General features: G+C 47.4%; 1 protein-coding gene and 1 pseudogene across 1 annotated transcript; both read left to right on the top strand.

Annotated features, from left to right (window-relative positions):
* Nucleotides 1-304: 304 nt before the first annotated feature.
* BATF3 (basic leucine zipper ATF-like transcription factor 3) lies at nt 305-9,855 on the top strand (the record flags this gene model as incomplete). The annotated part of the gene is made up of 2 exons (XM_008073573.1): nt 305-409; nt 9,353-9,855. Coding segments are annotated over 2 exons (294 nt in total), but the record flags the coding sequence as incomplete, so codon positions are not given.
* An 820-nt stretch (nt 9,856-10,675) lies between these two features.
* On the top strand, nt 10,676-12,127 carry LOC103276162 (annotated as a pseudogene).
* Nucleotides 12,128-12,661: the final 534 nt, after the last annotated feature.

The raw sequence follows: 12,661 nt of genomic DNA, 5'->3' as shown, positions 1-12,661 counted from the left end.
ACTGGCTATAATACCTGGAGCAAGTTCCTTAAGCCCTCTGAGTTTCTTATTCCTCATCTTTTAAGTGGCGGTCACACCACACGTTTCTTTGGGTGGTCGTGGGGCCCAACAGCTCGGCAGAGCCACAGCACATGGTGAGTGTTCCCTGACTAGGGACTGTGGTTAGCCCACTGATGGAGCAACCTGGCTGCCGCCCACTACGAGTAAAATGGTGACACTCGGTTAGCAATGCTGAGTGGAGACAGGGCAGGAAAGGGTGAGGCGAGGGGCCACAGCATCACACCTCACAAATGTTTTCCTCCAGAGCCCCGAGGATGATGACAGGAAGGTCCGAAGGAGAGAGAAAAACCGAGTTGCTGCTCAGAGAAGTCGGAAGAAGCAGACCCAGAAGGCCGACAAACTCCATGAGGTGAGACTGGTTGAGGCAGACTGCATTAGAGCCAAGGGACAACCTTGCACGGGGGCGGGGGTGATCAGGTCCCTGTCCTCCTTGTCATGAATTCAGCCACACACATATCTAATTCTGTCGGGTCCTTCCTGCCTAGGGTTCTGAATCTTTTGCTTATGGACATCTTCAGTTCTCCCTCATCCACCGGCTGCTTCTCATACTCAAGTTCCTTTCATTATAAAGCAAAACAAAGCCCCTTCTCGGTCCCCATTCCCTTTCAAGTTCTTGCCTCCTTCCTTTTCTCCCCTTACTGGCCTGCTTAAAAAGAGTGGCTGACACCTGCTGTCTCCGTGTCCTCATTTCCTGTTTATTCCCCAGTCCTCTGTGATTTTATTTCTGCTCCTCCCCACCCAGTGCACACAAACACAGCACACACACCCAACATACATGCATGAACTCGCACAGCCAACACATTACACACTCAAACATGCCTGCATGCACCACTCACAACCAACACACACACACAACACACATGCGTGTACACACACAGCCAACACATAACACACTCAAACATGCATGCATGCACCACTCACAACCAACACACATACACAACACACATGTGTGGATACACACAGCCAACTCACACTCACACCTAAACACACATGCATGTATGCGCACACACACCCCCTGCAGAAGCTGTTCCCTCTGCAGCCACTAGTGCCCTGGCACTGCTCTATCCATAGTCCTCTTTCTGATCTCATCATCCTTGACCTCTGTGGATCATTTGACACCTTTGACCATCCTTTCTTGAAGCTGTTCCCTCTCTTGCTTCTAAAAGACCACATCTCCTAGTTTTCTTCTTCACTACTTTTTGTTTCTTAGTTTCTTTGTTAGCTTTTCTACCTCTGTTTTCTTAAACGTTGGTGTTGACCAGGTTTCAGACTCTGTGTGCTTTTTTCTTCCACCTTGCGAGATGTACTCTATTAATGTGTTTTCCTAACATTGATTACTTACTCTAAGCAGGCCCTCTGTCCTGGTCTCTACACCCCATAACTTCAGTTATTGGCTTAGAAGTCTCCCAATGGGTCTGCTGCAGGTTTCGCCATTGCACCACATTCATAACAGAGTACTGTGTCTCTTTACCCTGAGACCTCCTCTTCTTGCTGTCTTCGAATAATAATTAATGGAGCTAACCATCTTTCACACATCTTTCATCTTTCTCACATCTTTCTCACATAGCTTAGGATTTATCCTAACCCATTCCACTTTCCTCAACCCTTAAGCTTGAATCCACACAATCCTACAACCAGGACATGGAATAGCTCCATACCAAGAACTGGCCTTGAAACCATCCAAGGACCTGTCTAGGGACTGGGAGACAGATCCCTGCTTTCTTCTTTGCACGGGATTGGTGTGCATGATTAAAGATGTTAGGTTAGCTCTCTCCTGCTGTGCTTTCTTGCCATGGCTTGTCTCTGTCAGGCCAGTCTGGGGCATTGAGAACACAGAGACTCTGAGGTGTTTCAGAGAGAGGAGAAGGGCAATCTCAAACTCTTTAACAATGAACAGAGAACAAATGTAGAATGCACGCAGCCCAGGGGCAACCCACCGACATAAATTCACAGCGTGGTGTCAGTTTTAAGTGTCACATTCTTTTTGGCTAGGCCTAGAAAGGAGGGTCTCCAGACCAGGGTCAAGGATGGTCCTTCCCAGCCTCTGTTTGTACTGTGTATAATTTCCACAGAAGAATTGCAATGTTCTTTGCCCTCTCTCTTCCTTCCCTCTTGCTCCTGAAGCAATTGTGGTTCTGGCTTCATGTTACCAAATAATACCCGCAGGAGCCTGGGGCTCACAGTTAGTACACAGTCCTGTATTCAGACAACATGTACCAGCGGGACAACCAGGGGTCTACGCCTCAAGAAGCTCCTAGTGTAAGCAAGGTGCACTAATATATATATATATATATAACTCTAATATATATAATCTATATTTAACTCTAGTTTTATTTTTTAATTACTTGTAAGTCCAGACCAATTATGTGTCCAGAGGTGACTAAGTATCTCAGACAAGGACTTTCATGAAGCAAAGTTGAATAGATCTGTCCCACAAATACCAAGGCGTAGCCGTTGGGTCACAAGGAGAGGAGGAAGATATGGTTCCTGTCCTTGGGGAGCAGAGGATTTCCCAGTGAAAGTGTCTTGTAGCTGCTGTAACAAATTCCCACAAATTTGGTGGCTTAAAACAACACACATTTACTATCTTACAGTTTTGGCAGTAGACATCCGAAATGGGTGTCACTAGGCTAAAGTCAAGTATCAACAACAGGACTGCATTCCTTCGGGAGGCTCTGGAAAAGATATGTTTTCATGCTTTTTCCTGCTTCTAGAGGCTTCCATGGTTCCTGGGCTTATGGTCTTTTTCCGCCTTCAGAACCAACAATGCTTGGTTGAGTCTTTCTTGTGCTGCATTGCTCTGACACTGCTTCTGTGGTCTCATCCTCTCTGACTCTCCTGACCCCCTTCTTCACTTTCAAGGACCCTCGTGATTACATTAAGCCTGCTTGGATAATTTAAGATAACCTCCCCATTTTAAGCTTCTCAACCACCTCTGCAAAGTCCCTTTTGCTATGTAAGGAAATATATTCGCAGGCACAAGAGATTAGGATGTAGACATCTTTGAGGGGCCATTATCCTGCCTACCACCAAAGATAACATAAATACTCACATAACTTTACTACTGTCAAAAAGACACCCAGATGAAGCATCGAATTTCTCTCCATTTCTCTTATTGTTAGATTTAATAACCAAGTGAACCAGGTGTCTGGGAACTTAGGGAAGTTGCCACATTTACCCCTGCCAGATCCCTCTTGGAAGCATGGGGCGGAGAGCCCTTCCATGGGGTACCCACCCTGCTCTCCTGCCCAGAGACTGTGTTGCATGAGGGTCACGCCAGCTGCCCTTTCCAGAAGTGGGACAGGTTGATCTGAAGCCCAGTCTCTCCATAGAAGAGCACCCTCTTCTCCTCTTTCTCTGTGGGACTAGAGGAATGCGTCAGGATTATGTACCACTGGCAGGTCACCTCAGCAAGGCCAGCTTTGTTAAGAAACACAGGGTCAAGGAGGCCAGGACAGTGGCTCCATCTGTATGCAAACTCCAAAACTGTAACCCCGATCCTACCCTCACCGTCCATATAGTGTCACTGGTCACAAGAGGGTGTGAGGGAGTGGGATACTGGTTTAGGAAAATGGAAACACATTCCAAACCGTCTGCAGAACAAGAGGGATATCATTGCTGAACCGAAGGGTGGCATGTGGATAATCCCTTCCCTGCTCATTCCTGGTCTTCCAGGAAGGCATTGTGGCTATGAGGATCAGTGCTCTGCAGATCCAACAGTTTAGTAGGAGGATGTTGAATGACTAAATCTACCTGTTGGAGCTGGGGTGCCTGGTTAAAAAATGGGGCAAAGAGCCAGTTTCCTGTGCTCCAGTGAGTTGAGTGCAGAGCAGCTAGCACGTTGCTATGTGCTTGGGACCCTGGGCCTCCAATGCCACATCTAGGATGGGGATACCAAGCATGGAAACCTCCTCAAACTTGGAGTGGGACTAGCTCGTTGGGAGGCACAGAGGGACTTGGAACACAGCCCCCTGGTGGCCATGACTGCCTGCTGCTCTGTGGAGCTGGTGGCTCCTTAAGAGGGTTTACCCACTGGTTCCTTTATGCCATGCTGTGGTGTAGCGTTCCTGAGTATCTCAGAGTAACTCAAGCTCTTCACTTGCCTTGTTTGAATACCCCGAGGGGGAATCTTTAGACCAAGATGCTTAAAACAGTCACTTTTCTCTCCTGCCCATGTCACTCACACACCCCACTTGCTCCTGAGCCCCTCTCCTCTCCAACACCCTCAGAAACCTCCTTCACCTCCTGCTCTTAGGAGTTTGTAGCCAAGTTCCTCCCCTCCTGGCTTTCCATCATCAAAGCCCAAGGGCCGTCCATCAAGGCAGGAACTCCATGGAGGGGAGGAAAGGGAGAGCCCCTGCACAGGTCATTGCCAGAGGGCAGGAGCTGGGGTTGCCCTTCGACTAGAGTTTTCCGGCAGTTAAGTTGCCATGATGAAGAGTGGTTCCTGAGGTGGGTCTGCATACCTCGGTGTTCACTGTGGGTTTCAAATCGTCCCTTCTACTCGCTTACACCTCTCATGGGGATTTTGACCTCCATTCATCTCTGAACATTAGGCGTGTGCCCAAGTCCGCACTCACAAATGGGAGCCAAAACAAACAGCCAAGACCTTTAGGACAACCTAAACTATGGTTCAGAAGTGGGTCAGGCTGGTTCGACTGGGTACCCAACGGTGTAAAACTGAGAATTTTGAGTCAGAAAAGGAGAGCAGCAGTGCTATCCTCGAAAGCCCCAAATGTTACAAACTGACAAATGACTTGGGCAGTAGGGTTGTGGGTGTGTTGCCATGGTTTTTTCACATACTGCATGTTCTGGGAGAATGCTTCATGTCAGTACCCACTTGGTTTAGAAACTGATTATGACACTAATGTGGATAGACCTTGCTAGTGACACAGTTTTTCTGCTGGGAAGCTAAGACTTGGGAATTGATTGACTTATTGTAAAATTCTGAGATCTTATGGCCTTTCACTGCTGGTAATTACCATGGGGAAACTGGGGCCAAGGCACTGCCAACCGAAAACAGAATTATTGATGCTGTATGAGGGTTGCAGTTCACCTTGAAATCAGGGATCAGATCCCAAGTCTGTATGACCTTGGAAAAGTCACTGCACCTCTCAGAGCTTTAGTCTTCTTAACTTGTGAAATGGGGTCTGTGTGCAGCTGTGCCCTGATGGCCTCTTCCTACCCCTCCTTTCCTTCTCACCTTAGTTGTCATCTCTGGTCCCGGGTACCCACATCAGCTTCTTTACCACTCCTTGATCCTATCTTCAGCCTCAGAGGCACCCTGAACCCTAAATATCCCCAGACAGCTCCTCAATTCCCAGTCAACTGCTCCTAGATGCCCAGAAGAGGGTTTCTCAACCTCAGCACTGTTGACATGTAGGGCTGGATGATTTCTTGCTGTTGAAGGGCTGTCCTGTGCTCTGTATGACATTAAGCAGTATCCCTGGTATCTAGCCAGGGGATGCAGTAGCAGCCCCTCCCCCAGCTGTGGTAACCAAAAGTCTCCAGATGCTGCCAAATGTCCCTTGGAGAGAGCCAAAGCTGCCCTAGTTGAGGTCCGCTAACATAGGCAGCTAAATTTTTGAGACAGAACTGGGATTTGCAGTGATTTCACTACTTCTAAATTTTAGGTGTCTGCTTTGAAACCATGTCCTGGCAAATACCCAGGGAAGGCAGCAGAGTAACCTCAAACCTTCCTGTGGCAAAGGATTCGAAACCCAGCAGGGTTTGAGCTAGATGGATCAGGTCTTTGGAAATAAAGGGTTCAAAGTTCTTTGCATATTTTCTGTTTACATTAATGCCAGTAATTTCTTCTCAGTGTGAAGTGGGTTTCATTCTTTCTCCTTTATTCCAATCCCATGTTCTCTGGGCTCTTCTTTCTTTTCTTTCTGCTCTTTTCATTTTTGTAGAACCGGTCCCACCTGAAGATTTTGACTTCTCTTCTTCTTATTCCCTCAGCTCCGTAAAAGTCCCTTAGCAGATGAATGAGCAAAACTTAAATTCCAGAAGAGAAAGTCCCTGTGGAGAAGGCAGATGAGAGGGGCCTGCATGACTGCCTGTGCCAGGCAGCTCTGAAGGCTCTTTGAGCAGGGAGTTGGGGAAAGCGAGGGTGCCTCAGTAAGGCATTAGGCCTCAGGGCTCCTCGTGGCTTCTAGAGACTAAACTCAGAAGCTCAGTATCTTGCTGCAGAATTCAGTCAATGCAGAAAAGCAGTTTGGAATATCGTGCTGAAGGAAAAGAACTTTGTGTTCTTTGGCATAGTTAAAATGCTAGCTTGTTAGAACCATTCAAATCTACTTTCCTTTTTTCCCTTGAAGGTAAAGGGCATTTCTGGTTGCAGAGTAGAGTGTGTGTGTGCACGCATGTGCATGTTACAGCCTCTCTCATCTCTCTGCAGCCTGTGGACTTCCCTCGATCCCTTGGCTTCCACCCCCATCCTCCCATCCAGACCCTCCTCTCCTCTTGCCCATGGAGGGCTTGTTGCTGGTTGCATAGATAAAATTCTGACTCCAAGGACTAGAGCTGGTCAGGAGCCAAAGGGGAGCTTGAGGCATTGGGGGTGGGCACCAGGGAGGAGGATGCAGACAGAATGGGGCCAGTGCATTAGTGAAGCCACGCTGACCTAGGTCAGCCTATGAAGAGAAGCCTGCTGCCCTGGAGTGTTCCCAGGAGGCCACCCTGGGAACCTGTCTGGGAAGGGCTCCGTGGACTTTGCAGTCAGACCCTCCAGGCCACTTGGTTCTGTAAGAGAGGAAGATGCCTAGATGGGGAGGGAGGGAAGGAAGGTGTAAGAGGAGACCAAGAAGTCACTGAGTGAGTAGATGCTGGTACTTGGGCCCATCAGGCAGGGATATGAGAGAGGGTAGCAGACGCTCCTATACATCTCTCACCTTTGGGGAGAGACATTATTTGACATCAATGAGACTGAGTATGACATAAGACTGAACAGAACATTGTGATAAAAGATGTGGTTCTGTGAAGCCTTCTTGGAAGTGGTAGGCTTTAACTAGTCCCACACAGAGAAGGAAGAAAGACATTCCAGTTGGGAACTGTGTGACCAAAGGGGCAGGATTGAGAATTTACATGTGTCTTCAGGACTGTAAGAAGATCAGACTGCTTTAGTGATAATTGTTTTTTCTTTTTTGAGTCGGGGTCCCACTCTGGCACCCAGGTTGGATTGCAGTGTCATGATCACAGCTCACCGCAGCTTCAGCCTCCTGGGCTCAGGTGATCTTTCCACTTGAGCCTGCTGAGTATCTGGGACTACAGGCACATGCCACTGTGCCTAGCTAATTTTTTCTAAATTTTCTGTAGAGTTGAGGTCTTGCTATGTTGCCTAGACTGGTCTCCAACTCCTGGGCTCAAGCAATCTTCCTGACTCAGCCTCCCAAAGTGCTGGGATTATAGGCATGATCCACCATGCCCAGCTTTAGTGATATTCTTTTTTTTTTAGTTGGAGTCTCACTCTGTTGCCCAGACTGGAGTGCAGTGGCCGCTCCCGGCCACCACAGCCTCGACCTGCTGGGCTCCGGCGATCCTTCCGCCTCAGCCTTCCAAGTAGCCAGAATTACAGGCATGAGCTACCACGTCCGGCTGATTTTTTGATTTATTGTAGAGATGAGGTCTCACTGCCCAGGCGGGTCTTGAACCCGCGGGCTCAGGCAATCCACTCACCTCAGCCTCCCAAAGGCGCGGGATTACAGGCTGAGCCACCGAGCCCGGCTTAGTGATATTTCTTAAAAATTACTAGTAAGAAGGAAAGTGGAATGGGTAATAAGGTTGGATCCCCAGCTTGGGAAACACATAGTGTTCATGGGACAACAAACTCCAACTGTAAGCTAGAAGTGAATGAAAGCATGTCAGCAAGATTTAAGTAAAATTGGGCCTAGAGAGTGTCTCTATTGGCATTCCATAGAACTCGGCCAATGGCTGTGTGTTGAAGAACTTATTCATAACTTGGATGCAGAAGAGGAAGACCTGCTTATCAAGTGAGTGGGGTGGCTTAAAGCTGTGTGGTATCACACATCCAGGAGGCCACACAGTCGAGATATAAAAAGGTTCTGCTAGGATCAAAGGTGTCCAAATAAAGAATGAGATTCAGTGAAGACAGATGTAAAGCCCTATCCTTAAGCTCTGTAATATCAGTTATCGTCCCAGTATACACATAGAAGCAGCACATGCAGACAAAACTCGCACTTCTCTGCATGCGCAGGGTGAATACTCAACACCTTGGGTCCAGCACAGAGGAGGCCACAGCCACACATTTGCCCTCTGCATGGTCCCCAGAATCATGCACAGCATCCTGGGAGCAACAGTTTCTTAGAGCAGCAGTTTCTCAGAGACTCTGGCATATGGGAGTGCATCTCGGGGATGGTGTCCAGAAGGGCAAAGGGCTGCAAGTCCTGACACGAGGAATTGGAAGACCTGATATAGCTGAACTCAGAGAATATCCAAGCAGGAGTGTATGGGGCTATATTCTTACATTTCAAAAACTGTGATGTTGAAAAATGTATTATATTTACTCTGTGGTTCTGTTGGGCGAAACCAAGTCCAAGGTGTAGATTTGGATCCTTTCAAAGAGTTTTCTAATAGAACAACTCAGACATGACAGGGACTGTTTTTTGAAGGTGGAAGTGCTCAGCACAAGTTGGGTGTCTGCGCTAGAATTATATGTGGAAGGATTCTACATTGTGTGTGTTGGGCCAAGGGATCTTTCTGGTCTTCTCCCATTCTGAGCCTTTGTAAACCCCAATAGCGTGGAAACTAACCAGATGGGTCCTGGAGCAAAGCAAGGATTGTTTTCATTCATGTATTCGTGCAACAAACATATGTTATGTTCCAGGTACTGTCATAGGCTGGGGGTATAGCTGTGAACCTAGCAGAGACCTTCAGAAAGCACATCGGCAGCTGAGGGGACTGACTGCCAGGGGGCATGAGGGAATTTTTTGGAGTGATGGAAATGTTCTGTATATTGATCAACACAGATGTATATATTTGTCAAAATGCATTGGATTATACATTATACATTGGATTATAGATGCATTTTATTTTATGTAAATTATACCTCAATAAAGTAGATTCAGAAAACAAAGCCCTGCACTGATGACCCTTTCATGGTAATGGGAGGAGAAAGACATTATGCAAATGAACACATTTGAGTGGCAGAGAGGACATGATGATGCAGCTCGTGGGCAGTGTGAGGTGGGCAGTGTGGGGTAGAGCTGCTGGGGGGACAGAGGAAGTCAGGGCAATTTCAGAAACGATGTTGCCCGTTCTCTGCCTCCCACAGGAGTATGAATGCCTGGAGCAAGAAAACACCCTGCTACGGAGAGAGATCGGGAAGCTGACCGAGGAGTTGCAGCACCTGACCGAGGTGCTGAAGGAACACGAAAAGATGTGCCCGCTGCTGCTCTGCCCCATGAACTTTGTGCCGGTGCCTCCTCGGCCGGACCCTGTGGCTGGCTGCCTGCCCCGATGAAGCCTGAGGATGCTCCTCGGCCACGTGGGAACTTGGTTGCTTTCCCACTTGGGAGGAAGGGTTTCCCTCCACAATTGTGTACAAGGGGACCTGTGGCGGGGTCGCCTCCTGGGAACGCCCAGGCAGACTGGACTCAGCATGATGCCCCACAGGGCAGGTGACTGGCTCTCAGAGCCCTTAACGCAGATCCAACAGGAAGGCCACCCTCAGGAGTGACTTCTCATCCACCCTGGCATTTAGTAGGTTCTGCTATTATGCAGAATCGTTTATGCAGAAATTCCTGTAGAATTTGGGTAATAAAAATGATTATTATCTCTCTGTTCTCCAAGTTCTTGGAATTTAGAGGCACAATACACTACTTCTGGAGGAGGAGAAACCCTGGCAGAATAGAAACTAAGCAGATGAGTGTCTCCTTGGGTTGTCTTGTGGCTCATGGGCCTTGCCTCCCTACCTGGTCACATCCATGGTAGGCTGTGGCGGAGCATAGGCCAACACGACTTCCTTGCCACCCTAGGCTTCCAAAAGTTGTTGACCCAACTGGGTCATGAAGGGGCGTGTGGGATATGACTCATGTCTGTTTTATCCTGTATACAGCCCTCCATCTTAGTCAACTCTCATGCCCATGCTGGACTGTTGTGGAAGAGTTTCTGTTCCAGGTTGAATTTCTCAACTGCTCTGTGTGCTCCTGGCACTTTCCCATTCCTTAAGTAGGTACAGGATCAGAGGAAAACTTTGTATTAGTTATTAGTCTGAATCATGAGTGTGTGTGGGGGGGGGAATCTGTCCCCTTATTTAAACAAATATTTGGATAGATGAGAAGAGCAATTTCCTTTCAAAAGTTCTGTCTGTCTGACTATAGTCTTTCAGAACCAAGCCATGTTGAAGGTGTCCCAGGGAGGAAAGCAGATTGGTAAGACACTCCCCATCCTACTCCAATTCTCTTTTTCCCTGAAAGAGAGGTGGTTCTGGAGAGTGGAGCCATCCCATCATTTAGGGAACAAGAAAAGGGGACAGAAAGGGAAGTGCTTTGCTGTAAATGTAGATGGCTAACAAAGAAAAGAAATAGAGCAGACAGCTGGGTTGGGGTCGGGCCTGGCCTTGCTGGCTGCTGCGGCACTCCACAAAGGGTAGAAAATGTCTGTGGATGTGACATTTCTGGGAACGGGTGCAGCATACCCATCTCTAACCCAGGGTGCTTCTGCCGTGGTCCTTCGGTGTGAGGGCGAGTGCTGGCTCTTTGTGGGGAGGGAACACAGACACAGCTTATGAAAAGTCAGCTTAAAGCAGGACAGAGTTTTCGAATGGCACATGGATTGGGAGAGAATAGCATCAGAGAGACCAGTTCCAAGGCAGCGGTGATTTATTTGAGAGCGAGAATAAGAGTATGAGAATGTTGAATGAGGATGTAGAGAGAGGGGTGGAGATGAGAGAGTCCATTTAAGAGGGACTCGTAGAGCCAGAGGCAAGTGGTGACTGACTGAGTGGCCAGTGTGTGAGGAAGTGAAGTCACTACAAGTCACTGATGGTGACGCACTGGACCTAGAAGGAAGTCAAGAAAAGGGTTGCTGGAGGAAGAAGCCTTGGAGCATGTGGCCTTGAGGTATACACCATGGAAACCTACTTATTTACTATCTTGGGTTGAACCCTTGAGGGAGAATTCCCAAGATCTTCATCACACATCTTCATGGAGACCATTTATTTGGCTTTCCTGGCCTCCTCTGCACCATCAGTCTGCAGAGTGGCTCCATGGTCTCCAAATAGCCTATTGAAATCTACGGCCCTGTAGGGCTTCGGGACTTCATCTGGCAAACCATGGAGCTCTCTCACATGGAGTTGGTCTTCCCTTACATGGTCCATGAGCTGGTGCCTACCGCAGATCAGTGTCCTGCAGAAGAACCAAAAGAGTTTGCCCTTGCGAACAGAGCAGAAAGCCCACCCAAGGAGGGGCAAGGAAGAACTATCCTATTAGATTCAGAAGAAAGCTCATACCTTCTGGTTGATGATGAACAGTTTGTTGTAAAAGCATTCCGCCTTTTTCACAGAATTCCCTCATTTGGGTTTTCAGTCATAGAAAAGAAACGCCCAGGTAAACCCAATGCACAGAAACTAAAAGACCTCTGTGTTCCGCCAGGTCCTGCCTAAGGGAAACTGAAAAATGGAATTTCTGTTGTTCTGGAAAATGGGGTTACAATTTATCCCCAAGATGTCTTTAAAAAACCTATTGTTGGAAGAAAAATCTGCATATTGGGTGACTGTTCTGGGGTTGTGGGTGATGGAGGAGTGAAGCTATGCTTTGAAGCAGACCTGTTGATCCATGAAGCAACCCTGGATGACGCCCAGATGGACAAAGCAAAGGAGCATGGCCATGGCACACCACAGATAGCAGCAACATTTGCAGAGTTGTGCCATGCAAAGAAGCTGGTTCTGACTCACTTCAGTCAGAGGTACAAACCAGTTGTCTTGACCAGAGAAGGAGAAACAGATGGCATTGCAGAACTAAAAAAGCAAGTTGAGTCAGTGCTGGATCTCCAAGAAGTGACTCTAGCAGAAGACTTTATGATGATAGGCATTCCGATCAAGAAATGAAACCAATGTTCCTGGATGCATATTGACATATCTGTGAATATGTTACTGACCCTATAGTCCTGTTTTTTATTTTTTGTTTTTAGTCTGAAATTATCTGGGCTCTAATAATCCTAAAAAGAATGGAGCTGCATTGCTGAACTGACTCAATAGAGGGAGCAAGTTTTTTTTTATAATAAATCATTTTTTAAAGAAAAAAACCCCAGCAACCCTCTTACAGCCCAAATCTGATGATATGTTCAGGTATGCTTCTTGTTTTGTGCTGTTGCCACAGCTAAAAACCAATATTCCATGCAGTCCTGGGCTTAGCTTCTGCCCAACTTTATTGCTGCTTTTGGGAAAATACACAGGGCTTGACCCTCTTGGCTAAAAATTGTTTTTTGACAGTTTGTGTTGAATCTGTTTGTGTTATTAACTGAGTAGGGAGAAATGTAACGAGACATTGGACATGCAGGATTGACGATAACATGACTATAGCTGTGATGGAATACTGAGTGCAGGGTTTGACTGGGTGTTTATTTTATTGAACTTTCTGGT

This window comes from Carlito syrichta, unplaced genomic scaffold (genome assembly GCF_000164805.1).
Source record: "Carlito syrichta isolate Samal-C Ts95f unplaced genomic scaffold, Tarsius_syrichta-2.0.1 Scaffold315946, whole genome shotgun sequence".
Lineage (NCBI taxonomy): Eukaryota > Metazoa > Chordata > Mammalia > Primates > Tarsiidae > Carlito > Carlito syrichta.
This window is presented reverse-complemented; position numbering and strand designations above follow the sequence as displayed.